This window comes from Podarcis erhardii (assembly GCF_964252035.2).
Source record: "Podarcis erhardii genome assembly, chromosome: 2".
NCBI classification, from domain to species: domain Eukaryota; kingdom Metazoa; phylum Chordata; class Lepidosauria; order Squamata; family Lacertidae; genus Podarcis; species Podarcis erhardii.
The window spans coordinates 12,144,309-12,171,984 of record NC_138498.1 but is presented as its reverse complement, the minus strand read 5'-3'; the positions used below and the strand labels follow the sequence as shown (position 1 = coordinate 12,171,984).

The window sequence follows — 27,676 nt, the reverse complement described above, 5'->3', positions numbered from 1 at the left end:
GAATATAACATTGTTCTCTTCCCTGGGAAAAATACTATTTCTTTTATTTGTATTTTTAAATTTTTCTTAGAAAAAGAGGTAGCAGCGGTGTAAAGGAGCACGTATTTTTGTAAACCACTGAACCACACTTTAACCCAATAATGGAACTAAGTCAGAAAATCCTTCGAAAATACCAGGCATAGTACGATGGTTTCTCTCCTAATGAACGCAGCTTCGAATGATATGACCCCCTTCAGCCTTCCCTGCTTCTTTGTCAACTTATCAAGCTAATTGCACGAAGTAGTTTGCAATAATAAAGTATTCATAAGCCAGATAGGTATAAAGATAGATATCCCCTCATCTATCAGGACCAGATCGCCACACCCCAAATTCAAAGCTTTTTTCACATCACCCTTCAAGCTGAAATTGGAATGGTATCAGGAAAAATCAGATGCTAACAAATAGTAGGCAATATATTCACATTATTGCTTCTCTTCTCAGTGTGTGATTTTAGTTAAGAAGAGCCTGACGGATAAGGCCAGCGGCCCAGCGACTTTGATGTTCCCAATGCAATCTTTAACATTGCTTAAACTCCTTTTTTTTTTTTTTTGCATTCTGTGTGCATTGGGGGTATGTGTAACTGTATACACACACGTAGAAAGAGAGAGGGAGAGGAGCAGCAACTTGAATACTGTCACTGGTGTGTGTGAACACCACGAAGTAACTCTGGACAACTTTGGTCTCCACCATGCAAAACAAAGAAAGGTGGCCAACCTCAGGCCGGTCTTTTGGTGACTGAAGATTCTATGTTGGAGGTAGAAATAACTTGAGCACTTTTCAATACCACCTCAAGGAACATAATATCATTCCATAATTCTTTGACTTAAGTTACTCCGAAAGAAGGAAGCAGTATAAGAGGGATTGTAAAGTTTGATAGATTTCTGGTGGTGATAGTTTACAGTTTCTAAGCCAACATCTAAAGGCGTGGGTTTTATTTTTGCATCACTGTTATTGTACTCTAGTGTACTTTGCCATAAATCAGAATTATTTCCTCCACAACACGGGGCATAATACCAGGCAGGGGAAAAAAATACAAATTTAAGGTAATCATTAAAGTGTTGCCACCAAATACTTCCTAGAAGCGAAAATGAATGCTCGCTATAAAAATGTTAAGGGGGGGAAGTTGGTTAAAAAATACAATGGACGTAAGAGACACTTTCCACGCATAACTCACGGTTAAATAATTAGAAGGAAAAGGGAACAGGTAAAATATTATGTGCAAGTTTGAGATGTGCTTTTACGTGAATTATTGGACACGTGCATCTTTTTTCTTCCTTGCTTGCTTTTTTTGGGGAGAAAAATTCTTTAGATTTTTATGGGAAATGTGGTGCTCTGGCAGCGCGCCTGTGCGCGCGCCTGTTTGTGTTTCCCACCCACCCCATAACCCCTCGCAGCCGCGTGCCCTCCGTCTCCAGCCCAGAGCAAAGCTCTAGGAAAGCAAAGGGAGACGGGTTTCAAGGCTCCTCACCCCCTCTTTTGGGTCAACTGAACTGTCTGCCTTTGGCATTCAGAGAGAGAGCAATCAGACACCAAAGACAATAGCAGGATCGTCTGCAGTTTGCCTCATATGTCCAGACACTGGGAAGAAAGGAAGGAAGAAATCCCCTAATATTTTTTTTTAAACTCCCTCTTTGACTTTTTAAAAAACCACTTCCTGGCTTTTACTCCCGCGAAATCATACCGAAGTAGCCACAAAGCAAGAGAATAAGGCACTGCCGAACCCCACTCCACATGTGAGCCAACTTAAAGTCCACATATGTATAATTTTCCCCACCCACCCCAATCTTTCTTACCCTCTTCCTCCCCCCTCCATTCCTTTTTTTTTAATAAGGGGCATTGCATGTTTCATTTCCACCCTGATTTCCAAAGGAGTGTAAAAACCCAGAGCAGGCTGTTATAGGTCTTTATTCCACACACAGGCTTTCTCCTTTTTAAGTTTTAATAGCATTTGTTGGTATTTATTTTCTGCAATTAGACTAAAGCATTTTTCCCAACGGGGGTTCTACTTAGGCTGATGGATTTTATTTCTCTCCCCATTAATGACCCATGTTTATCATACTTCTAATTATTTTTAACTTTAAACAATATTCGGTCTCCTGGAGACATTCCCCAGCATTCCTTCAGCGCCAGATCCGCCAGATATCAAAAGACCTGGAATGATGTCAGGAAATATGCATTTCGCTGTTTGTGATGAAGCGGGTTCTCCTCCACGTCCCTCCATCTACTATGACCATCTCTCGCCCCTTCTCTCTGACTGTTGTTTTATTTTGGGTAAGACTTTGACCGTCAAAGCCCACAAGAGACGCCTGGAATTAAATAACTCTATGGCTTTACATTTTAAAAAATGACTTCCGAGACACCTACGCTCCTTAAAATACATATGTATGAATATGTCAATAATCCTCAGTGAAAACAATGATAGTCAAAACCACCAGCTTTTCTTACACGTATATACACACATGTATATATATATTTGTGTGTGTGTGTGTGTATACACACCCACCCACCCATAACATTTTATTTTATCTTCATCATCTTCACACATTTAAAACGCCCTCTATCTTGTCTTCAGAGATATGGGTACAACATCTCATCCACTGAAAATTCCTTGGCGGTATGTGAATCTGTGAAGAGGATAAAAATCAAATTATTTGACAGGTTTCACCACAGTGCGGTTTGTAAATTCCTCTTCCTGCTTCCTAGTATGCGTGTGTGAGAGAGAGGAAGGGAGAATATAACACACAGCAAGAATGCACAGCAGTAAATAAGGATATAAAAGACTTGGAAACACATTTTCATTTTCACTCACAGGGAAGGAAACGGGGTCAAATGTTGGTCTCTCCCCCCGCCACAAAATGCACATATGAAGACGTGTAGGGCTTCAGAGCCTAAAAATATTGAGTCAGCCACATGATCTGCAAAAAAATAAAGAAGGAAAGGGTGGGGGAGGGGTGGGTGGGGGTGGAGAGAGAGAACGGGGAAAAAGCCATATAATGCCAAACTGCATTGGTCTTTAATTTCATCACCTATAAATGAGGAAGTATTGGTTCCCATGCTAAAGTTTTATTCTTTGCTTATAAATATTATGTGGAATTTTCGTTGGATATCATAAAACTGAACGATTTCTATCAAACTGTTTTAAAAAGACCTATGCAGATAACACAAATAGAGGCTATAAAGTCTCAAATAGCTTTCCAGAGGAAGCAAACGGCGTTTAAAGTGCAGGAAAAAAGCTCTTAGCTTGGCTGTATTTCGAGGTGGAGGTGGATTGTGGGGCGGTCGGGGGTGGGGGTGGGGATGGTTGAGACAAATAGAATGATGCGGTTTAAGACTTCCTTGGCCTAAGATATTAAAACTTCTCACCCTTGAAGATGTGGAGGGGACTGGTTTTGAAGGTGGGGGCCAGCAGGCTGCAAGCCCTTCCGAAGCAACAGCCGAGTGGAATTGTAAAACAGTTGTTGTAGAAAACATTGTCGTCAAGGTCTGATGGCTTTAGGCAGCCAGCACTGCATTTAAAACAAAAACACCAAAATATACATTACTGAAATTGGTCAAGTTCCTCACTTCTCTCCACATACCCCACACCCTACCAAACTTTCTGGCTCAATTTTCCTCACCGTTTTCCGCTTCTATCTGAAAAGGCTTCCCTCCCACTCCTTGAGAATGACTATGAACTCTTTAAAAGGTTTCAGATCCGTCGTAATGATCTTGAGATTCCAGCCGTTTAGCTAATTCTGTTCCCAGCTGCCATTATGAGTATTGGTAGTATTAATATTCTCATTGTCTAGTACTATTCCTCTCTTTTTCATGGATTTAGCCACAAAGTGTCAGATCCCTTTTTTTAAAAAAAAAACACCCAACAACCACCCAAAACTATAGACATCATTGTCAAAGCGGGATTCTAACAGTGTAGTCAATTTGATATACACTAAATAATAATTTGGCTTAATTGCTAGCCTGTTTAGAAAACGTCTAATAAAGGAAACAGCACAATGAAAGCACCTCGTTCAACATATGTTTATATCTGTAATACCAGTTATTATTCTGAGATCGTTAAATTAAAAGAGAGAGAGAAAGCGAGAAGGAGAAGGGAAACAGGATCATAAAGACTGAACGAGACTGGAGTAGGGAAATTAAGAAGAAATAAACACACATAGATATTTGCTTGGAGTTTAATCAATGAAAATTAAATAGATCAAATAAAAAACCGTGTTTGATCGGACAACCTTTCTGCTGAATAAAGCACCCCTAAAATACCCAATAATTTAAAATTTCATTCTATTTAATTGTCGTAATTTCCTGAAGAGGGGTGGGGAATGTACAGACTTGTACCCTAAGAGTAGAGGATACTTCTGTGATATCTCCCATTGAGATATTTATTTTGATGCAATTTTGGGAAGTTTATTAACAAACCTGTGCAGAGCTTCTGCGTCAGTGAAAGCAGGAATGATGAAAGTTTGCGGGTTTGGGGGTTGTTAGAAAGGAGAAGAACGTTTCATTCAGTATTTGCAGGGGAAATATTTTTACAAAAGTACTCCAGAGAGAAACCAACGGAGAGAACAATTTTATAACAGACTAGAAAGAACGATTCGCATGAAACAAAATCTAAAATTTCGCCATTTCAGTTATTAAGCTGGTTCCTCACGCAAAAAACACCTGAACTTAATATAAAGTGACCCTAACGACACTGCTTCAGATTTCTCAAGGTGCTTCGACCTACGTCTTTAGGGAATTGCATTCAATATAGCGAGGTTTGTTTGCTTGTTTTCCAAATCAAAATGAATCTACCAAAGTAGTTCTGAAACAAGAAAAAAAATATGTCTGAAGGAACAGTTTTCATGCATTCAAGTTTAGCTATTGGGGTGGGGAACGGGGGGGAAGAAAGAGGGAGAGAACGAAAAAGAAAGAGAAATTCGATATAAGAAGAAGGGATGGCAGGGGAGTTCTTTTGGGGTTTGGGGTTGATTAATTATTTGCCCACAAGAAATTAGACTTATCTTAAGGGGGTTAGGCGAGAAAAAAGAAAGGGTAAGAATGAAAGAAAAGAGTGGGAGATGAAGGTGGATTTTTTTGCTGACCTTTTAATTTGAATTTGACTTTGCTTCTATTTACGCTTTCGCTTCCTTTATTTCCCCCCCACTCTGCTGTAGACACGCGTTCGTTCATTGGTAAACAAACTGGAGGAAAAGGGGGTCTCTCTCCTTTGTTCAACGTGAAGGTCCTGGGTTCTCTACCCTTCAGAAACTGATAGATGTCGCTGTTGCTCCACGCTGGTTTTCTCCTCTCTCAACAACTTGACCCCGGTGACGTCACCGGCGTCTGAATCATCAAGGCCATTTTCAATCCTCATTGGCCTGACAGTCACGTGGTTGGGACCAATGCGTGGATAATTATGGTGCTGATATTTTTCCCTAAAAAAAAGATGTCAGCCCCTGGCTGTAGTATTCCTCTTTAAAATCCCTCTCTGAAAATGTCATGTCCCAACAATGTGACTTCTAACTCGTTTTTGATGGACTCGTTAGCCGGTACCTGCAGAGGGGAGAATTATTCCTCTAACCAAGGAATGTATATGCAATCTGGGAACGACTTCAACTGTGGAATGATGAGGAACTGTGGAATTATCCCGTCTCTTTCCAAAAGAGACGAGGTGAATAACGCCAGCCTGTCTCTCAACACCTATCCATCTTACCTTTCTCAGCTAGACACCTGGTGTGACCCCAAAAATACTTACCGAATCGAACAACCTGTTGCGAGACAACTCCCCTCCTGCTCTTTCCCAACCAATGTCAAGGAAGAAAATGCTTGCTGTATGTACAATGCTGACAAAAGAGCAAAAAACGCCACTGAGGCGACCCTCTACCCCAATCAGATGCCTGAACCTTGCCTAAATGACCATGAAGTCCCCGTGCCCAGCTACTACCGAGCCAGCCAAGGTTATTCCTCCATGGAAAAGGCGTCAAACTGCAGCAACCCAAGCGAGTTTGAGGCAAGTTTTGAACCCAGGGCGAGCCTCAGCCAAAGGAGTGAGCATCTTGAACAACCACCACAACCACCTCCTCCACCACCACCACCTCCACCACCACCACCTCAGCAACCACAGCAGCAGCAGCAGCCGCCACCGCCACCACTGTCCCAACCAGGAGCTAAAGTCAGCTTCCCTGACAACGCAAAGTCTGATAACCCTCAGAACACGTCCGCCAACGAAATTAAAACAGAAAAAAGTCTCCCCGCTGCCAAAATCAGTTCGTCGGAAACTGAGAAGGACATGAATAAATGCACAGACACCAGCACTGACAATTCTGACAACGAAGCAAAAGGTAAGGGGACTCTTCTGCACCTTAGGCAACAGACTTTAAAATTACAATATTTATCGTGAAAGTTGTTAGTTCTATTATTATTGTTGTTGTTGTTGTTGTTGTTATTAAGAAAGCAATGACCCTGGCATTGTGGTTCATTAGATGCATTAACTTTTCTCTCTGCCCTTTTTAATGCAGTCGTTTCTAAACAGCTTACGCTTTCTGCTCACTTTCCTAAATAAAAGTAGTATAACAACAACAACAACAATAGAAATAAACGGAGTTGAAAATGAAGCATTTAAATGAGTGCAAATGCAAAAAAGCATTAGAAGTCCATGTTGCTGTGTGTGTGTTTTTGTGTGTGTTTTCTTCCTTTCTTTGGAGAGGATTGTGTTTTTTGGGGGTGGTATACGTACTCAGGGTGAAGTTGCGAGCAACGTCGTGGTTTTTATATTTGCTAAGTTACTAAGTCTGTGGCAGGGAGGTTGTGAAATAATCTTAATATGGACGAATGCCTTTTTGGGCTTGCAGGCAATTCTACCAAGGCAATTTCCGCTAGAAATGTGTATGTGTTTTCCCCTCCTTTTCTTTTCTTCGTGGTTGATGCTTCTGGTTCTTCCATCGTTTTTCTTTCCTCTTTCCCCCTGGGTAACAATTTGCTATCTCTTTCTCTTTACTTGCGAAGTATGGGTTGCTTGTTAAAGGTGCGGCGGGGGTGGGTGGGGGGAGGGGGAGAGAGAGAGAGAGAGATGGGCAGTAGAGATGGTTTGCCAAACACTTCAGAGTGGACTTGATTGTTGAGTTTCATTATCATTGCTGCATTCCTCATTGATAACCGCGGTTCCCGGCATCTAGAGTCTTGTTTGTGCAGAAAACAGCTTCCCCACCTCATCCCCAGCGTTTACGTGCGTGGAGCATCTGTTTCAAGTTTAGGTATTCTAGGAAAATGAGCCTTCCAGTTATGATGAGGTGTGTTACATTGGTGGTGGTTTGTGCGTTTAAAATAAACAATCCTGAAGGCGAAGATCTGCCTGGCTTTTGTTAGATCCATTTGGAAAAGAGGGGATCTAAGTATTTATTTAAGGAGAAAGAAAGATGAAAGAAAGAGGGGCCACATAAACGTCTTCTGTTGTAAAAAGGGAATGAAATGTGTGTAGACCAAAAATGCAACTGGGAGCGGTTTCAGATAAGAACAACGCCTTTTATGAGTTTGGCTTTGCTGTGCGGATTCAAATCCTCTCAGAGCCTAAGCATTGGGGAATATGCTTAGAAAACAAGCAGAAGAGAGATGTATTATCGGGTTATATGTAGCCCCGTGTAAGCACGTGCATACGACACATACATGGATACCTGTGGTATATACATATGTATGTACGTATGTATGCCTTCATCAATACATATGCATACGCACATTGCCTGCTTGGGTACCACAAAAGGTAGCAGGCTTTCCATTCCTTCTTGTTTCTCTCACCTGATATAGTATTTCTTTCTTTCATTCATATATATATATATATATATATATATCGATATATATACCCCCACGTTCCTTTTCGGGGCGCCGAGGAATGAATTATTTTAATCCGCCAGTTCAACTGCCTTAGTGAAGAGAGAGAAAAATTGCAAAGTCAAGGTTATGGGGGGTGGAAATCACTAAAGGTATCAGCCAAAGGTGTTTTCTTTGCTACAAAAGTCCTATATTTTCGTCTAAGTCAAATTAGCAGAAATAAATAAACATGATTGGCGTTTTGATTTGGAATGAGAGAAGCGTTAGAATAAAATATTTTTCCTTTCATGATGATTTGTCTGCGAAATGTCCCGCCTAGATTTTCAAACTTCCCTTTCCTATTTTTTTCCCCCGGCGGGAAGGAACGAATGATTTGCCATTGAATACAATATTTCATACTGTGCCATTTAGATATGGATATTACTATTACTACTACTATTATTATTATTTTAAAAGTCTTCACCCTTTCTTCTGTTGGAAATGGTCTCTTAATTTCCGCTTATGTTTCATCAGTCCTGCCCAAGCCGGGATTTGGAAATGTGAGTTTTAGAGCTTAGAAAAATGGAAAGCTTTCGAAGGAATTTACAGGGTTCAATGGCAGTGGTGGTGAATGTATGAGATGCATTGCAATGCAACCACAACATGGGTTTACTTCTTCGAGTTGTGTTTTTTTTTGGGGGGGGGAAGGTTATTTGTCTTTCAAGGTTCTGACCAGAATTCCAAGTAAGTGATTGTGTGGATCTGGCACACACGCAAATGAAGAAAGGGGGAAAAATTAGACCCGTAGGCTGCTATACTTGCAAAACACCTCCCCTCCATTCACACACTCACACCTTGGATAAATGTTAGAGTGTTACTACTGCCAACATTCCAGCATATCCAAATTCAAATCCGAGGTGTTTATGTATGTGTATGCGCGTCTGAAGTGTGTTGCAATGGCTGCCTCTATGGAAATTGTATGTGCCTGCATGAGGGTTACTAGGAGAACGTCAGTACAGTATTTTGGGGTGGAAAACAAACAAGTGTAGGTTTCGTTTTTGTTTTAAGTGTGGAAAGTTATTCTTTGCCAATAACAAAATGATGCATTTCACAGAGTCCAAGAAAAATCGAGTCTAGTCCATTGGTGGGTAGGGCGAGGGCACAAAACATCCACAGCCAGTTAAACAAACGCACAAACAGAAAATTTTCCCCGTAATGTAATTTTCAGAATGGTGTTTTGTGTTTTGCCTCGTTTTAAATATAAGCTGGTCCATTTCGAGTCAAGGGCTGAGCTTGCCTGGTGTTGTGGCATAAACGCTGCAGCTTGCTCGAGCAATTATTAAAGTGCTACTGTTGATTTTCAAAATAGAAAAGAAAAAAGAGGCGGGGGGGGAGCCTTGATGGCGTGCTCAAGGTGCAGAATAATTTCACAAAATTATATCCTGTTGACATGTTTGACACGTGGAAAAACTCTACACCCGAGAAGAGTGCAAACAGCCTCAACGCCATTTGTGCATCACTAAGGGTATCCCTTACGTGAACTATGCATAGTTTTTCAAACCATAAGTTAAGATCTGGCGTTGTGTAAGTTAAGATCTGGTGTTATGCATCTGACGCCCAGGTGAATATTGTGAATGGGAGGCTTAATCCACTGCTTTTTGAGAGACATTGGGTTCTGTTAGCTTGAAGCGATGGTTTAATTAGAATGCTAACGTCTGTAAATAATAAACAAGGGAGACATTTATTTGAGTATAGTATAGAGATTATTGTATTACTAAAAGAAGATGCTCTTTTTGTTATTGTTTTTTCTACAATAATAATAATAATTCAGTCTTAAGCCTAGGACTCTCTCTTTGCTATTCCACAGATACTTATTTAATAATATTATTTTTAACAGAGGATATAAAGGCAGAAAACACTACAGGAAATTGGCTGACAGCAAAGAGCGGAAGAAAGAAAAGATGTCCTTACACTAAACACCAGACGTTGGAACTGGAGAAAGAATTCTTATTCAATATGTACTTGACCCGTGAGCGCCGCCTGGAGATTAGCAAGAGTATTAATCTAACAGACAGACAAGTCAAAATCTGGTTTCAGAACCGCAGGATGAAACTCAAGAAAATGAACAGAGAGAATCGAATTCGCGAACTGACTTCCAATTTTAATTTCACTTGAAAGTGTTCAATAAAGGGAAGGGACAGGGGTGGGAGTCATTACAAATCTTGTGCAGTATTCTTTTTTAATTTTTTTCCCTGGGTATAAATGCAATGCGTATGGGAGGGAGGGGGAGAAAGAGAGAGAGAGATAATAATAATAATAATAATCAAGACCTCAGGCTAGTGTGCAGTTCTATGATTTGGGTATTTACAGTTTGTAGAGCGAAGGCGCATCCATCGGTATAAGCATGAGAATATATATATATTGCATCAATGTTTCTATGTAAAATAAAGAGTAAGGCGGTTGCTTTAAAAAAAACAGCTTCTAAGATGTTTAAGTTATTCACGAGCAGCACAAAGGGAAGGAAAGGGGAAAACACTGAAGGACCTATTTCTATTGCCTTTTTATGTTTAGGGGACTAGGTGCGTCTGAAAGTTTGCTTTTCATATCCTAGGTGTAGCCTGCCTATTGTATAATAAAGATAATGGCTAAAATGAATTGCATTATGTGTCTGTACATGGAAGTGGCAGTGAGAACATGCTCACATTGTGTAGTAATGCAGGCTCCTTCCAATGAGGTGGTACTATCGACCATTATATTTAAGAAAAGAAAATAATAAAGCAGTATTGATATCTTATAATGGGGGGGACGTCTGGGGTTTTTCCTTTTGTGACTGTTATTTAAATATATTCTGTATGTGGTATCCTTTGCATGTATCTTCCTTTATGGAGCCAAATAAATTTCTTAGAACCGTGTACAACTGGGTATTTTTCAAAGTGACCCCCCCCCCCCAGCACCAAAAGAAGCAGCCCGCTCCCCCCCCTCTTCTATTTCTCTATGTAGAGTATTTTTTTCCCCAGGACTCATCCTTTTAAGGCTTTCAGGAGAGTATCCTAGCGGGTTTAATATAAGTGAGAGACCATAACGTTGATTTAAATATTATCCAGGTGACCACAATAAGTCAAGGTCATAAAACAGTAATGTCAGGACAGTCTTGGTAAGCGCTGGAGGTGGATTTTATGATCTGCAAATATAATGTGCTGCAGCAGTAAAAGATGCATTTAAAGGTGACTGTGGAGGAGGAAGGCAAGTCAGAAGCAAAGCAGCATTCTTGGGATGCAGACTCCTCATGGCTTTGGGTCTTTTTCTTCTTTTTTTCTTTTTTCTTTTTAAAGGAAAAGCACGCTCCTTTTGCCTCCTCTGGAAGAGATCCCTCTATTTAAAAAAAAAAAAAAAAAAGGAATACACTTTTTTTTTTTATTAAAGCAAAACAAAACACCAGCCTCTCCACAGAACATCACCAACAACAAACACCGAGAATGGGATGTCACGGTGGAAGGACGTGCAAAAGGTAAGACAGACGATTTCTTGGCTAAGATGCATGTCTGAGGTGCAAGTGGTACTGTGCTTCTGTATGTATACCCAAGGCAAAGGCGGAATGGATGTGAACTCCACTTTGAAGCGACTGAGCTTTTGCACGGATGGGGCGTTCGGTTGGGTTTCTTCGGAGTTGTCTTTTCGGGTCGAGTTTTCCTTATTCCTGTGTGACAGCTCATTTCAGAGCAGAATTTGCATGGCTTGAGGAACGGTGGTGGTGCCTAGATTTCCATTTTGATCCTCACAATCACCAACACCCTACCCCACCCTCCCCACCGCCTCTCTCTTTCTTTTTTAAAACTTACTGGTGATGAAGTCGGGGTCTTGCTAAGAGGTAGACCCCATAGAGTCTGAGGTCTTCGGTTGGTTTGTTTATATGGTGGCGGAACTATGGCTATTCTGAGCATGTTTCATTTGCGGGTATTCACTTTAACATGCCTTTGGATTTCAGAATTTGGCTGGCATGGGCTTCTAAAGGCAGTGGAAGACTGAAACATTTGGTGGTATTTCGGAATGTTGTACACACACACACACGCATACTTCCAACCCCCCCCCCTTTCCTTTGTGGATTTTCTCTTCCCGCCCCCCCCCCCTTTTCCCCGTTCCTTGGGAAAAGCTGCAATAGCAGTTACATATGCAATTGAAAATGGATAATGTCAGAACAGAGCCACTTTGCCAGTGAAGGATAGCGGAGTGTGCTATAATTCAGGATTTTCAAGCACCTCAGTTAAACGTTTCAACCACAGAGACACAGACAACTAACAGGGAGAGTTGACTGCAGATTCTATTAAAAGGGGAGGAGGAGGGGGAGGAGGGGGAAGGGGGAGGAAAAGGGGGGATCTTAATGAAGAGATTAAAGATGTTGCCTTAATTTGAAGAATGTTTTCTTGGGGATGATGGCTTGGCTCTGGCGCTGCTTGGCTCCTGACTTTGGAGAGCGAAAAGGCAGCCGTGACACTACACCAGAGCCCACAAAGGGCTTGGATTTCTTCTCTCTCTCCCCCCCTTCTCTTCCCCCCTCCTTCCCCCCCTTTTTTTGTCTTTCCTCCTTTCTGACAGAAATGAGTGTGGATCTTCCGCCCTTTCATGCAGCTGATCCGTGGTTTAGGTAGTTTCATGTTGTTGGGGTTGGCTTTTAACTCGGCAACACGAAACTGCCTTAATTACGTCAGTTAGTCTTCATCAAGGGCAATCGTCCCTTTCCCTTTTCTTCTTCTTCTTCTTCTTCTTCTCCCTCTCCTTCTCCTTCTCCGTTACTCACACGCAACGAGATCAGAGCTGAGAAACAATTTTTTAAAAAAAATAAAGAAAGAAATGAAACGCAGGGAATTCAAAAGAGCAAAATGTTTCGTGCAGATTTTTTGTCATTCCAAAAATAGAAAGAGGGAGGGGGAGACAAAAGGGGGGCATGACTGGGTAGAAGGAAGCAGGTTCGCACTAAAGTCCCCCCCCCCATCTTCCCCAAGAGTCTCCCACTCCAATTCCCTTAACCACATACGGCTACTTATGGACTTAGATGAATTTTGCCGGCTGCTATTGTTTCTGGCCGACGTTGTTGTCAAGGCGGACGAAACGGGGTCCCTCCTTGAGAATTCCTCATCGAATTATTGAGTTGGCTCAAGTTAAGGCCTCGAGAGTTGTTCGAGTGTCACCCGCGAGTGTTCCGGGTGCCCCCTCTCTCTCGTTCTTTCTGTGTCTTGCGTATGCGCTGTCTTTGGTTCTTTCGAATGCTTCAGATTTTTGAGAGGATCTAAGAGAAGAATATCTCCAAAGAATATGTGTGGTGACTGATGCTAATATATATGTGTGCGCGCGCTCAATAAACCGGCACGTTGACGGTGATTGGAAGGCTAAAATTACAGCCTAGTAACTTCTATGGCAATCTCCTGTTGCCATATCCTGGCCAGTACTCTGAGTATTAAATCAGATAAGTTATAGCATATTATGTTCCTTGAAGGTGCATTGAAGAACAAAGCAGTAAACGGGGAGCCAAGGCTCGCTCTGTCTCCTTAAGAATCCAAACAGCTCAGGTTTAAAATTTAATAGCCATTTTACATGCTAAAATCCAGGGTGGGCTATCACTTGCAAGAGCTCAAGTCACACTGTAGCTTTCTGAACATAGACTGGAATAGAATCTGCTTTATTTTCACCCAACTGAGGAGATCTGTGAAAGCTAAGTAACTGTTGACTAAAAAACATTGACTCTGCTCAGTTATGTGATTAACAAGTTGTTGCGCTGGTGGTTGATGTTGGGGTGGGGTGGTGGTGGGGGGGAATAAGGATTAATTTTTTTAAAAGGAGGGTTGGAAGGGAAAAGAATAGCTATGAGAAGATCACGGTTTCGAGATAAAGGTGTGTGTTGTTGTTGTTTTTGCCAATGGAGAGCATAAATGTTGATTTGAGATCAGCAATGCGAAGGTGGCAGTTCCATGAGAAAGGTGCTGTTTTGTTTTGCTTTGCTTTGTTTATCTATTGCGAAAATGAATGTTGAGTTGAGGTTCCTCCAGTTTTATCCTTCTGTATGAGGTTCAGGGTTATCCTCCAAGAAGTAAGGGAGAGGCATCCCCCTCCGGCTCCCAAGTAATGCGAAGAAAGCATCCTGAACAAGGAACACAAAGTCATCACATTTTCTGTAATATTTCAGAAGGAATGAATGACTCTTTTATAATATGCTGATTGTACGGTCATTATATAAGTTTCCCCTAAGCTTGATGGAGAAGGGTTATGAAGATCAGAGTTGTCTTTCTAGGGAGGCAAGATGGCAGACCGTATGGCTTATCCCTCCACCCAAATTCGGTTTCGAGTAGGAAACATTTATTTTCAAAAGAGGGCTTTCCCCCACCTTGCTGCATCTTTCATTGCAAAGTTCTTGCACTGCTTTTTAATTTTGATGCTTCAATCTCCTTAGCAAACTTTCTGTAGGAGAGATGAGAAGATCTGATGTTCCTTCGACTTAAGCTCAATCAGCTTTATAATAAGCAAGAGAGAAATTAACGCGGTGGCCTTGCAAAGGAGCTTGCATAAGGAAATAAACAGGCTGGTTTTCGGCTTTTATTAGATGACTGTCTTGGTTTATTATGTTAGATATCCGCCTTTTTAAAAGCATGCAAACGCGCTTGGCTTTGGCTCAAAGTAAACATGGTATGGACAGCGGCTATATTCGATATCCCCCTCAGGTTGGATACACACAGACATTCCTTCTGAGCTTTAAACGTTTTAATAAGCAGACGTAATACATAAATGCAAAGATTCATCCTTTGCGCTTTGTTACTGTAAATTAGTATTTCAACAGATAAATATGCCTGATCACAGAGACCATAATTATGCTCAATAGTCCTGGGGTAATTGATTGGTCTCACTATTCATTATGTACGGGAAAGTTTCCCCTTCTCTCCATATTAACAATTCTCATATCAGCCCCTTTTTATTTTATAACAGTATGAAGAAGGGTGGTGGGGGGGGGGAATCTATCATGCAGTTATGAAGTTTAATTTAACCACCAGCACCCCAATGTATAGAGGGAAGTCTAAAGTAATATATGTTTAATCGACCCAAGTCAAGAAATGTAATAAAAGTTAAATCCTCCCCTACTGTGTTTTTTCTCCTTTAAACGATACTATTAGATCTGGATGAAAGCGGAGAATTTACAGACTTAAGCATTATTGCACCGAGTTCCTTTATCTCTTATGTGAGAGCATGTGTAATTATGACGACCTCGTGCTGTTTCCTGTACATCTCTCCCTTGACAAAATATTGTTTTGCTCGTTTGCTAAAACGTGCTTGTCCTTTCTGGGGTTTGTTGTTATGCATATAAAATATTAGCAGCTTTCCAATCTGGGCTTCCAGTGCCGCTTCATTTTTCTTGTGTATGTTGCTGTTATTCTGCGTTTCACAGCAGGTGTAACTTCAAAAGGCTTCTGTCTTTGTGTTTAGACCTACAAGCTGCTGTTCCTTGCAATTTAATCGTTTAGTTTCTGAGAGTTTTGAAGGTGCTGGGAACGATGCAAAGATACACCCATCCACATCAGTAGATCAATACATCTGTTAGTATATCTATCAACGTATCTATTTATCCACACAACACATTAACTGGCCACAATCCAGCAACTGCACATACACCTATTGATTTCAATTATTTTCTGCGCTCATTGCCTGTGTTGGATTATATTTGTGTATAATTCGAATGTCTGCACACATATACGATGTGTGTGCTTGCATTTCTTTTAAGTATGTGTGCATATGCATGCTCTCTGTATATGTGTATAGGTATGTTTGCATATACAGACAAGGAGTATTGAACAGGAGGTATATATTTTTAACTAGGGGGAGCCATTAGTTTGGTAAAGATAATTTAGTTCACCATGTTCGAATATTCCTTCAGTCTGGTGGAGATTTGGAACTCTTTCATTGATATTTGTATGTGCGTATAATTTAATCCTCAACAGCCTTCTAGTGATAAATGCAAAGGAATCTCTCCTAGATGCTATGTTTTCTTTTCCCCCACCCCCTATATGCTTTCGCATAATTACTGCCTCATTTAAATAGTTCCTCGAAAGTCCAAAGAACGGTCCAAATTGTTTCATGGAGTACAAGGAAGGGTGGTGTGTGTGTGTGTGTGTGCGATGTTTTGTTGGCATGTGACTCTGTGTGTGCGTGGGTTTGTCAAGAGAAAGTTCTTTTTTGCTCAGCCCTAGGGGAGACTGCTGTGCCGAAGGCAGGTATAAGGAGGCCTAGCAAAGGAGCTTGTGCGTGGAGCTGCAGCTTGGGGTTGGAATGCGTCCGCCTTCAGTTGAAACTTGCCCTTGTTTGTAAATGCTGCCTTCGCTGCTTAAAGTGCATCTAACACCTTCCAGCCCTAGCCGGCTCTGCAGCCCCTCGACAGCTCCTCGACAGCCGCTTTCAAAAGCAGACGACGCAACTTTGCATCCTGGAAGTAGCTTTATCTTGTGATGGATATAATTACAGCCTGTCTCGATAGAAAGGAAGACAATCGTGGTGGGGGAGGTATAGAAATATGTTGAGGTGTTGGTTTTGTGGTTATTTTCTCCAGGCACTGGGCTTGGTGAGTCTAGGCTGGCTGTCTTTCTGTATTCGCTGGATTTTGGAAATCTCTTGGCGGTGTGTGTGTTACCCCAAAGATATGGCTCAGGGGACCAACCATTTTATGTCTCGTTTAAATGTTGTTGCCCCCTTGTTGACTCTCGAGATCCTGTATTATTATCATTTCTTCTTCTTCTCCTCTCCTGTTTTTTTTTTAAAGACACCACAACACAGTGACATAAATTGGTCCTGAGGTTTAATTGCACTTCGGAATTTATTGTCTTCTGCCTCCACCTCCAAGCACTAAGGAGTCTGGAATCCAAAGTCATAACATCTGACAAAATTCTTAGCAACAAGCAAGGAGGTTGGCTGTGGGGGGGAGGCCATTAAACAGGTACAAACTCCTCCAGAGTAAGTTTAAATTGAATGTACAGTTTAAGCGGCCTGCTTCTTTCTGTCTTCCTTTGCTCTTTACCCTGGGGTTGAATTTAAAGATCACGCCCATAGGAAATAAAGTTAAATACATAATTCCCATCAGTTTACTGGGGGGGGGAGGGGAGGCTGAGGCGGGACACACACGACCCTGACCCTTATATATTTAAGAAATCAAAAGGAAGTCTAATTTTTGCACGGTTAGAGGCTTATTATTATTATTATTATCACCATCGATTGTAGTGTGTGGCAGAAATTTGTTAACTTAGGAGGACATAGGATTTAGGGCTAAAGAGAATCATGTAGTCAACATATTTATTGGCAGCATTTTCTCTGCAAGGAAAGGCTAAGCGAGAAGGTGGCGGGGAGATGAAGGGGGAAGAGGGTGACTTTAAAGCAGGACAGAAACGATCATCTCCAGGAGCAGGAGGACAAAACTGAGGCCACACCCCGATCCGAAGTGCCTCTACTTAGAAGTAAGCTTCGTTGACTTCATTGCCACTTCCTTCCCAACCAGCCTGCGGAGGATCGCAAGCCCTTCAAAGCTTGGGAAGGGAAAGGGAGGGGAGAAAAAAGGGGGTCTCTCTCCACATGGGGAAACTTCAAGGCTTGACTTTATGCTTAGTTTGCTTTCGCTTATGAAGGGCTGTCAACACTGCGACGCCTTCAGCTTACAGCTGTGGGGGCCTGCAGGGGATGCGAAAACGGTGCGCCGGGAGTTCCCAAGAAGAGGAGAAAAGTGGATTTTTTAATCCGAACTTGACGGTGTTTATTGAACCAAGTGGAAACTCGGAGCGAAGGAATGCGATTTAAGAGACGCCGCTGGTCTGCGTGTCAAGGGTGGCGTGTTTGGTCTGCTAATTCCAGGGCCCTCGCTGGAAGTTTGTTGTTCCAAACCTCTCGTCCTCGGGTTAGCCAGCGACACTATGGGGAACTATTTATAAAAAGCTACGCGGTGGCTCGCCTGCCCCACTTCTTCACAGCTTCCTGGTGCGAATCCAGCAGCTGCTCACTCAGGAGTCCGTGTGTGTGTGTGTGTGTGGCGTTGAAACCTTGGGTGCCTTAGGCCAGGAGTCGGTCTATGGAAAGAGAAGCGTGGAGTTATGAAGAATACGCCAAGGCAGCTAGTGAGCTAGGGCTTCTGTTGGGGGGAGCCAAGCTGGTGGGAAACTTAACGATTTAAACAGGGCTATATAGGGGTTTTAGGCGTGCAGCCATCCTTTGATGGCTGGATTCTCATTACGGAGGCCTTAAGAGGGAGATGGGAGTCGTACTGAGTTCCAGTAATCCAGTTATGTGCAGATAAAAACTGGAGAGGGGGAGAGACTCATGGACAGAAGGAGGGGTGCTAGGTGATAGTTCTTCAAGTTTCCTTAACATACACTACCAAAATGGCGGAAGTAGCCTAGAATATAATGATTTTTTATTGTCAGGTCTGTACTGAGGATCAATAAAACACCAGTCGGGGTCACTCCCCCCTCCCTCTTCATTCACATCACAAATGACGACCTGGGATTTTTATATATCTACTATATAAATATATATGCATGCTGCATATATAAGTACAACTTTTATAATGCATATTCATCATCATCATCATCATTCAGCGACCCCCTTTCCATAGTTAGCTTCTTTCGTCATAAAGGAGACTGAAGAAGCAGACGTGGACCACATTACTGCAGGACTGATTGTCCTCCATCAAAGGGACACGATTTTGATAGAGAGACACTCACTCGTCTGTCGCTGAGACTGAGACGCTGGGCAGAACGCGTAGAAACGTAGCCATTTAATCTTCTAGGTAAAACTATACCTTTGATGCCTATATGATCAACCTCTCCGGCTGGGATTCCATCTCCGAAAGGAGAAATGTTTCAGAACAATCATTTCTTCGCCACAAAGGTCAGCCTAAGTTTTCCCGTGTAGACAGAGCCATGGGGGTAGAAGTATCCAAACAGCAGTCTATTTCAGAGGGTCTCTGGTTATATCCTGCAGTTACGCATGCAGTTAAAAACTGATCTGATCCTTCAGTATTAAGGACATGTCTTCATTTTATCTGTAGACAAACTGCTCCCTTCCCTCGACTTCTAGTTCGACTCCCAGGCGCAGGACTCCTTGAACGAGGAAGGCATTGCACTACAAGTCCTAGACTAGGATCATTGGCTATGAACAACCTGCAACACTGGGGAAAGTTGATTTTAAAAGCGCGGGTGGTGGTGGTTTGAAGTCCTCCTTATAAATAAAGACACCCTTGGCTGTTAGGCTTCATTTTGTGTAAACATTAAAATTCTCCATCCAAGAATATTTTAATGACCTTCCTTGTATTAAGGTTAACTGCCGTGTTTACTTTTCCACGCCCTTTTCTTTTATAATCCACGATTCTTGATGTGTTAATTACATGTTAGATCTTCTGTCTTTTTGTGGGGGGGACGACACGCCGTTGTTCTTTCTATCATTATTTTTCCTCTGAGCAGAAAGTGTATATTTGTGTGTGTGTGTGTGTGTGAGAGAGAGAGAGAGAGAGGGAGAGAGGGAGAGAGGGAGAGAGAGTACGTCTAAGCAAACTACCATTCCTTTGCAATATTTATTTTTGTAAAGAAAATTATATTTTCAGTGCAACCCAAGCGAACATTTCATCTTCTCGGCGCATTTCCCTGCATATTCTCCCCTCCCCTCTTCTTAATTTCTGCATAGAGCACGCCTCGAGAAAGGAATAGAAGATGGCTCGGTATTAGCTTTCCTCCGAACGTTCAGAATAAGGAGAAATGAAGTCACTGGAGACTTGTGATTGACAGATAAAATGAACTCAGGAAAGGCCAAAGGACATATTATGCTCCTATAGGAATATTTCCCTTCAAGAAAGTGCTAGGCTGAAAACGGTATGAGCATAGTGGACAGGAGATGGCTGGTTCAGGTTTCACAGCAAGACTGTTTTCAAATTTGGATTTCTTGGATACACACACACACACACACAGAGAGAGAGAGAGAGAGAGAGAGAGAGAGAGAGAGAGAGACGAGTACATTTCTATTTAAAGTGTGCTCCTTATGAAATAAAAAACACTATTTTCTCTACATCAACTATGGCAGGCTGGTGCACAAATGATCAAGAACTCGTGAATTAAGATGCAGTCTGGAATATTTAATCAGCTCCTTCAAGCAACTTCTCCAGAGTCTTTTTTTCAACGGGAGAGGAGGAGGAAAGGGAGAGATTTCTGCAAGGATTTGACTGTGTCTCCTTCCTTCTCTCTACTCTTCAGATTTCCCAAGCAAGGTGCCTAAAACAAACCCACTCCTGCTCCTGTTTGTGTGTGTGTGTGTGTGTGTGTGTGTAGGGGGACCTGCACACTCTGTGTCGAGTGTAATGTCACTGATGGGTACTGCATCCCTCAGGGGCACATGCCCCCTCATCTCTCCTTCTCTGCCCTCTGCCTTTCTCTCTCTCTCTGTCTCTCCCTGGAACCTCCATAACCTTCCCTGCATACACTTTTCTTGTGCCTTCCCCCCCTTTTGTTCCAAATTTACCGCACCTCCAAGCCGCCTCTGCTGCTATTACATGGGAAATCTGGAGTCCTCTTTGACAATGTAAAAATAAATAAATCCATCTCTTCTTGTTGTGGTGGTTGTTGTTGTTGCTGATGTTATTGATGATGTTGCTATTCTTGTTGCAGTTTTTCCCCCCGGGTTGTGTGTGTGTGTGTGTAATCCTTTTGCAGATTTCTTCTCCCAGAACAAGCGACCAGCGCCATCCTTCCAGACTTCTAAGGGCACAAGCTTTCTGACCTGCTACTTACTCTTCCAAGCAAAGGTTATTATTAAAGCACACGCACATATCAAACACGTCTTCCAGTGAAGTTCTGCAGACGTTTGGTAAACCAAAAAGTTCCAATGACATTGTTTAAATAATAAGTACAGCAATCAAACCCAAGAAATCAGACCATACTTTAAAAAAAAGAAAGAAAACACCTCACACCCTGGCTTGGTCTCTGAACATGCAAAAAGTCCCTCACTCCCAGCTATGCCTTATAAGTGAAACTTACTCGTACAGTTTTATTTAATGAACGACACATTTATGAACAATCAAATGATCCTCGTAAAATTTTTATTGAAGGACATAAAAACATCCACGGCTACTTGCCGAATAATGTAGCCTCTCAGAGAGTAGAAAGATGAGAGACACCTTTTTTGTTATTATTTTCCACTCATGCTTTACAAGGTCATCTTCTTCCTCCCAGAAGATAGTTATCTCGTGTGTGTATACACACACACGCACATAGATAAATATATATATATACACACACGCAAACTTACAAATACATGCACACTCACATACACACACACATAGATATACATATACATAGAAATACCTATCTGTCTATATTTAGCTATCTATTTATATCTAGATAGATCTAAAGTCAGAGTACATGACCCCAAGATTTCTTGCTGCTAAATAAGCTGACGAATATGCCTCCTAGTACAAATGACAAAAGGTCCTGCAATCAGGCAAAAAAGGAAAAATATATATATAATGCTCATAGCCATTCATGGGCTGGCGCTGAAGAGGGGGTGAGCCGGCAGTGCAACTCTGCTAGGACCTTGAACCGACCCCCTCCCCCTTTAAAGATATTCCATGTAATGTATCCATTATAGAATACAAGCTGTAGAAGCAAAGAGACCAGACAGAGACAAATTGCGTCAAGAAATAGTTCCTGTGATACCTTGCTACACCAGATACCTTGCAGACTCATTAATAGCAGGGCTATGGAAAAGCCAAGTCGCAGAGCGAGAGAGCCGGCGAGCGAGGGAGTCGCCTTTCAGCTAATGGCACGTAAGAACCAACCGCTGCTAATAACTGCATTATTTCAAGAGTTTTATGAAAACCCAAGACGCATAGGCGCTATTTAAGAAAAAAAATAGTAAGAGGGGAAGGGGAAAGGGGAAAAAAAAGACCTGCGGATTGATCTACACTGTATTTTTGGGTAAATACAATCACGTGAGAGCTGGGAGCCAATGACAAACTAGGAAAGGCTGAAAAAATAATTACCTGCCCTGATTGTTCTATGAGAAGATAAAAAGTACACATACAGTTCATACAATAATCTTATGAATGTAAAAGAGGGGGAACAATGTCGGCTTCTGGTCCCATAAGCAACTATTATGTAGATTCCTTGATTAGTCATGAAAGCGAAGAACTGTTGGCATCAAGGTTCCCAGCTACGGGCTCTCACCCTGCAGCAGCTAGACCTTCAGGACTAGTACCGGAGTGCGCAGATTTTCCATCCTGCAGCTTTGCCCCCAAACCGGCCGTTTTTACTACTTCGTGGGCTCCCGTGCATTCCCAGTCGTCCGTGGTCTACCACCCGTACACCCACCAGCCTCACATTGGAACTGACACCAGATATATGCGCACTTGGCTGGAGCCTATCTCCGGCGCTGTCTCTTTCCCAGGTTTTCCAGCCAGCAGCCGGCACTACGGGCTTAAGCCCGACGCCTTCCACGGCCGCAGGGACTGCGGACCGGTGGATGGACGTAGTTATCCGGATTATATGTACGGATCCCCGGGAGATCTCAGGGACAGAACCCCGCAGACTATTCCCTCCCCGGAATCTGAGGCCATCGCTTCCAACAAACACAAAGAAGAAAAGACCGAATTGGACCCTAGTAAGTCGAAGTCATTCTTGTTTACAACCGGGAGGGCATTACAGCCCTCCTGCACAGTACTCAATAAAAAGAAATTACCTTGCTGTTTAGAATTCTTGGCATCCTTGCCTTGAAAACTCCAACTGGACAGGCTTAAAAACCTGACTTAGAAGATCATAAGGGCAGCTTGTAGTTTGTTTGGTTTAGGGGAAAGAGGGGCGGGAGGAGAAGGGAGTTGGGGGGGATCTCTTCTGTGGTGATGGTGATGATGATCGTTATTATTTTGTTTCCTCACTTTGGAGAATCCACTTGTTTGATAAAATATTCATAACCTCTCCCATGCCCTCCCTTCTTTGCCCTCCCTCGTTCGTACTTTTCGAGGAACGGGGTCTGGCTAGCGAAAGAGTTTGGGCATGTGCGAGGGAAAAATAGCATGGATATGCATTTATTTATTTTCCAAAGGGAGGTCGTTAGGCATGATTCATAAAATCTTTGCACCAAGGCAAAAGAGCATGCCCTGGCTGGTAGTGGTGGGAGAGAAGGAGAAAATGAGTGCAGATTATGAAAAGCGAAAGATTTGAACTATGAGAAGTGCACATAACCAGCTATAATTTAATAAATGGAGGAGGGGGGTCTTTAGAAAGAACAGTGGACCACGTACATTTTTTTTTTGGTGAGGGTTATACAGTTCAACGTGCTAGGGAAAGGAGTAAAAGAATAAACGCCCTTGAACACTGACAAAAGAGCAGATCTAGGGAAACCTTGTTTAAAAAGGAATAATTCTTCTGCACAGTAAAATGTTCACTTCCTAGTGGCCATATGCCATTTAAGTGTGGGTGATTGTTTCTGGGCAATGAGGAGTCAAGGCACAGCATGCAAAATATATGCCAGGAATTAATACCTATTTGTGTGTATATTCTGGATGACTCTGTGTGCATTTTTGTGTTCCATATTCACATGCACACACAGCACAATATCATACCCATGCCAGGTGTTTACAAAGCCTTCAGGCCTAACAATCTGATCAAATGCTGGTACAGTTTAATCCTGGTAACTTCTGTGTCTTTGTGCCATGTCAGCACAGAGGCAGAAGTATGTGCGCTTTGTGTGTGCATATGTGTGTATACACACACATACACAGTGCTATGGAGGGAATGCAGCTAAGAAAGTTGTTTAAGTAGCCTTGAATCAGGAGCATATTTACTGAGTCCAAATCTCACAAAAAGAGGAAGTCTAAGTTATGACTTCCCCCTAACAACGATAGAAGGAGGTTTAGTATAAAATAAGGTGCTTTGGGATTGAGAGGGGAAAATATTTTTCTTGGAGTCAGTAGACTTATCCTGGGGCATTCTCAAGATATTAAAAAAATGCCAGCAGTTCCATCAGTGGGAAGGTTATAGAGAGGGGATTGGAGAGTGATGGTTGTAAACAGAGTTTATGGGCCTGTGAAGTGGTGTGAATTTTGACTCTTTATGACTGTGTTCTTGGATTACTCCTACTAGTGTTCATGTGCAGGAGTATAGTGTTATTGTTATTATTAAACTCATTGCTCCAGTTTTTCTTTTAAACTGCAACATGCTGGAGACAATGATCGCTTAGCTGAAAACAGTATAACAGTCGGAAGCAGAATGCAAAGTTGTTCCACCAGAAATCATTGAGAACTGTCTCATTGCCGTTAACGTTGATGTGCAGTGCACCTTCACGTTCTATAAAAGAATACACACGCCCTTAAACTATCCTGAAGGTCACTTCAGATTTGATCGGATCATGCTGCCAAACAGAGGGGACTTTTTAAAAAACAAAACAAACCCCCCGGAAGAAGAATAAATGGATGGACCTGGATCTGTGGGGTCCACCAATTTCAGTTAATGATCTATATTTACACATACACACACACAAACATATGTTTAAACTGCCGAACTGTTTCTTTTCCAGACAATCCCGTGGCAAATTGGATTCATGCGCGTTCTACAAGGAAGAAAAGATGTCCCTACACGAAGTATCAAACGCTGGAATTGGAAAAGGAGTTTTTGTTCAATATGTACCTAACACGGGACCGTCGTTATGAAGTGGCCAGGGTTCTTAATCTCACGGAGCGCCAGGTCAAAATCTGGTTTCAGAACAGGCGAATGAAAATGAAGAAAATGAACAAGGAGAAAACCGATACTAGTAAAGACCAGCAGCAGTGAAATTGGCCGAGTCTCTCCAAGCCAATGGAGAAACCGAGGCGCTGGGTCTTCCTTGGGGTTCGAAGTGTTTCTGACTTTTTTCCGTGTGCTGATGAGTGTTTAGAATTAGTTAAACACAGCAACCATTCTGGAGCAAAAAGACATAAAAGAGTGCTTTTATAAGAAAAAAAAAAATTAACAAAACTGCGACTAAAAATAAACATTTTCTTTTCTTTTCAGAAAACAACAAAGTACTTGAATTTTTTTTAAAGTATTTTATTTCGTAAGTTAAATTTATCCAGTGGTTTTTTTAAAATAATTATTATTATTTCATGACGTCGTGGCTGCATATTTTGTACAAAAGGAAAGGAAAGGTGGGGGGAAGAAGAAGAAAGGAAAATAAGAGGGGGTGATCGCTCAAACAATGTTTCTGTCATCGTGTTGAACGTTTCTGGTGTACTTATTTGTGTCTTCTATGATTGTCACAGAACCGTTCTGTAATGCTGTTATGTTTTGCTATAGTAGAGCAGCTCTCTGTAAATATATACCTAACGTCACAAAAAAAGAGGAAAAAAACCAACCTTTGATAGTCGAGGTGTCTTTTTTTATTATTATGATTCTCTTTTAAACTCTCTTGGAGAAAGCACACCTTACCGCCCCCCCCCAACTTCCACATGGATTGCTGGGCTGGGAGGTAGAGAAAACCTTGCCTTGGATTCTCAAAGACATAACTTCGGAAAATACGCCCCTGGAATTAACAGTCTCTTAGAGAGAGAGAGAGAGAAAACTGTTGGAAAAATGCTCTCTTTCAGGAAGTCCGATAGGATAGTAAAATAATAGAGCTTCCGCTCACAACATACTCCCCCCCCCCATCTCTTTCTCTCTCTCTCTCTTCCCTCCCGCCCCCCAATTCCATATATCTATATCTGTATGTCTATATAGTGGTAGGCTCATAAAAAGAGACATTTGGGTAAGAGTGAGTGTGTACTGCACATTTTAGTCTAGGGTAATTAATTGTACTAATTTATGGCCTCGGGCAATCAAACTATATGTACGAGATTAAATACGTGTGAGCGGCATGCAACAGTTACCTTTTGTTATCTATGCGAGACAAGACTATTAGAAGTCTTTGGGATTATCAATTAAGTGCCAAAAATACGTTACTGTGTTGCTTGGGGGCCCAGTCATCCTATTACTTTCGGGTGTAATGTATCAAGAAAACAACAGTGAATGGTTTGTTCGCATTAGTGCAGATGGGAAAGGATGGAAATTAGAAGATGGTAATACTTTACGCCAAAAGAAGGTATTTTTTGTTTGCTTTGTTTTTTTGCTTTTTAAGGGATTAAGGAAGTGCAGTTGAGGACTGGAAGATTCTCCTTCCAGCCCCTCTGTAAAGAAACAAGTTTCTGGACAAAAGGCTTTCCTTCACTTCCACAGGCTAGCAGAAGGCAAATCTGTGAGTGTTAAAAAATCAGATTGTTTGCACTGCGTAAGGACGAGTTAAGTGACACGAGGTGGATGGAGGCGGGGGGAGGCAAGGGATTTTCGTTTTGCTTTTTTTTTTTTTTTTAAGGGTCCATTTTATCCTTCCCTACGAATGGATGTTTCCGAAGGTCCTTTCCAAAGCTTGCTAAATGAAAGACCAAGGGATAACAAATGAGGAGGCAGGAGATGTCTCAGCATAACAACTTGTTATGAGGTCCCTTTCTTTAATGAAATGAGTCCAGCACTGTTTTAATCTTTCTAATGATAAACAGATCGTTGGGGAGCGGGGGCGGGGGAGGGAGGCCGGGTAGGGAAATCGCGGCTTGGGGTTTGCCCAGCCGGATCCAACCTTCTCAAGGAACGAACGAACGAATAAATAAATAAATAAATAAATAAATAAATACAAATCTGGAAGCCATTATACCCGCTGATGTCATAAAACATTTCTTTCGTAAAGCTTCTTTCGTTAGATACCGGTTTGTGGCTTTATTTATTTATTTATTTATTTATTTGCTTGCTTGCTTGCTTGCTTGCTTGCTTGCTTGCTTGCTTGCTTGCTTGCTTACGAAGGCGAAAGGAGCTTTTACACACACACACACACACACACACACACACACACACACACTCCTGATTGGCGGAAGAGAATCGCTAACAAAATCTGTTTTAGCCTCCATCCGCTGATGTTCTTCAAGGTACAGCCGGGGGTGGAGGTGGGGGGGGGGGCAGAAATTCAGGAGGAGCAAGAACATTGCTAAAAGCCAACCTTCCACCCAGTGATGACCGTTTATTATTTCCCCCACTTTTTAAACTTCCCGAGCAGTAATCATGATAATAATGACGATAGCTACTATGGCAATTGTTTTTAGATTTGTGCGTCTGTGGTGAGGGAGAACAAAAAGGGAACAATCTCCATAATCTCTCTCTCTCTCTCTTCATTTCTCTCTCTCTTTCCGTTTACCATCACCTCGGTGACAGACTTGCGGCCCACCGAGAGGCCGTTTTATTAACTTTGATCCTTCACCATGCTTGTAGAACCTTCCAGTTCCACCAGACCTCATTTTCAAGATTACTAAAGATGCAGTCTCTTTCACCTTTCTCTCTCCCTCTCCCACCTCTCCCTCCCTCCCTCCCTCCCTCCCTCACCCCACCCCTACCCTGACAGACTTCAGCAGGGCTGAACTCCCATTGGAGCTAATGGGGACGAAAAGAATGTAAGTTATGCTTCCTTTGTCTCCATAAGACTGTTGTTCTCCACTCTCCCCCTCCCCGCCTCCCATTGCTTTCTTGTGAGTTGCTTTGTGTGCGGTTTTAATGGAAGAATACAGTTATAGTTCATGTGCAAGTCTTCCGCCAAAAATCCGGGATGATGCTTGGGGTGTGTGTGTTTGTGTGTGATATATGTATGTGTGTAAATACACACACACATTTCAGAGTCAGATAGAGTCCTGCTCTTTGCAAGTTTACTCAAAAGTCAGCTCCCACTAAACACAATGGCGCTTGCTCTCAAGTAAAAGTGCATAGGATTGTAGCCTTAGCAGTGGAGAAGATCAAATCGTTCATTTGTG

At 42.1% G+C, this 27,676-nt stretch overlaps 2 protein-coding genes and 1 long non-coding RNA gene across 6 annotated transcripts; 2 read left to right on the top strand and 1 right to left on the bottom strand.

The window, feature by feature from the left end:
- Positions 1-1,936: 1,936 nt before the first annotated feature.
- Positions 1,937-23,214, bottom strand: LOC309334626. Of its 2 annotated transcripts, none has more exons than XR_014153203.1 (4): positions 22,558-23,214; positions 3,403-3,545; positions 2,849-2,954; positions 1,937-2,663 (listed from the first exon to the last, which is right to left on the bottom strand). It is a non-coding gene; the product is annotated as an uncharacterized lncRNA (long non-coding RNA). The 2 variants fall into 2 exon arrangements; XR_014153204.1 differs by lacking the exon at positions 22,558-23,214 and adding an exon at positions 5,118-5,411.
- On the top strand, positions 5,407-10,740 carry HOXC10 (homeobox C10). The gene is made up of 2 exons (XM_081849029.1): positions 5,407-6,356; positions 9,716-10,740. The coding sequence occupies exons 1-2, from the start codon at positions 5,510-5,512 to the stop codon at positions 9,991-9,993; spliced, it is 1,125 nt and encodes a 374-aa protein (XP_081705155.1). The 5' UTR covers positions 5,407-5,509; the 3' UTR covers positions 9,994-10,740.
- On the top strand, positions 16,899-25,206 carry HOXC9 (homeobox C9). 3 transcript variants are annotated; one of them, XM_081849067.1, is made up of 3 exons: positions 21,119-21,646; positions 22,267-22,479; positions 24,394-25,206. In XM_081849067.1, the coding sequence occupies exons 1-3, from the start codon at positions 21,580-21,582 to the stop codon at positions 24,645-24,647; spliced, it is 534 nt and encodes a 177-aa protein (XP_081705193.1). In that variant the 5' UTR covers positions 21,119-21,579; the 3' UTR covers positions 24,648-25,206. The 3 variants fall into 3 exon arrangements, 2 of the variants coding, with proteins under 2 accessions (XP_081705193.1, XP_081705192.1); XR_014153185.1 differs by lacking the exon at positions 22,267-22,479 and having other exon boundaries at positions 16,899-21,646; positions 24,394-24,534; XM_081849066.1 differs by lacking the exon at positions 21,119-21,646 and having other exon boundaries at positions 21,653-22,479.
- Positions 25,207-27,676: the final 2,470 nt, after the last annotated feature.

Bases quoted from the DNA above. Each gene is read 5' to 3' on its own strand.
- HOXC10 (XM_081849029.1), top strand. From the start codon at position 5,510: ATGTCATGTCCCAACAATGTGACTTCTAACTCGTTTTTGATGGACTCG. The intron at 6,357-9,715 runs GTAAGGGGACTC...TATTTTTAACAG, and splicing joins TTCTGACAACGAAGCAAAAG to AGGATATAAAGGCAGAAAAC.
- HOXC9 (XM_081849066.1), top strand. From the start codon at position 21,945: ATGTCGGCTTCTGGTCCCATAAGCAACTATTATGTAGATTCCTTGATT. The intron at 22,480-24,393 runs GTAAGTCGAAGT...TTTCTTTTCCAG, and splicing joins AAAGACCGAATTGGACCCTA to ACAATCCCGTGGCAAATTGG.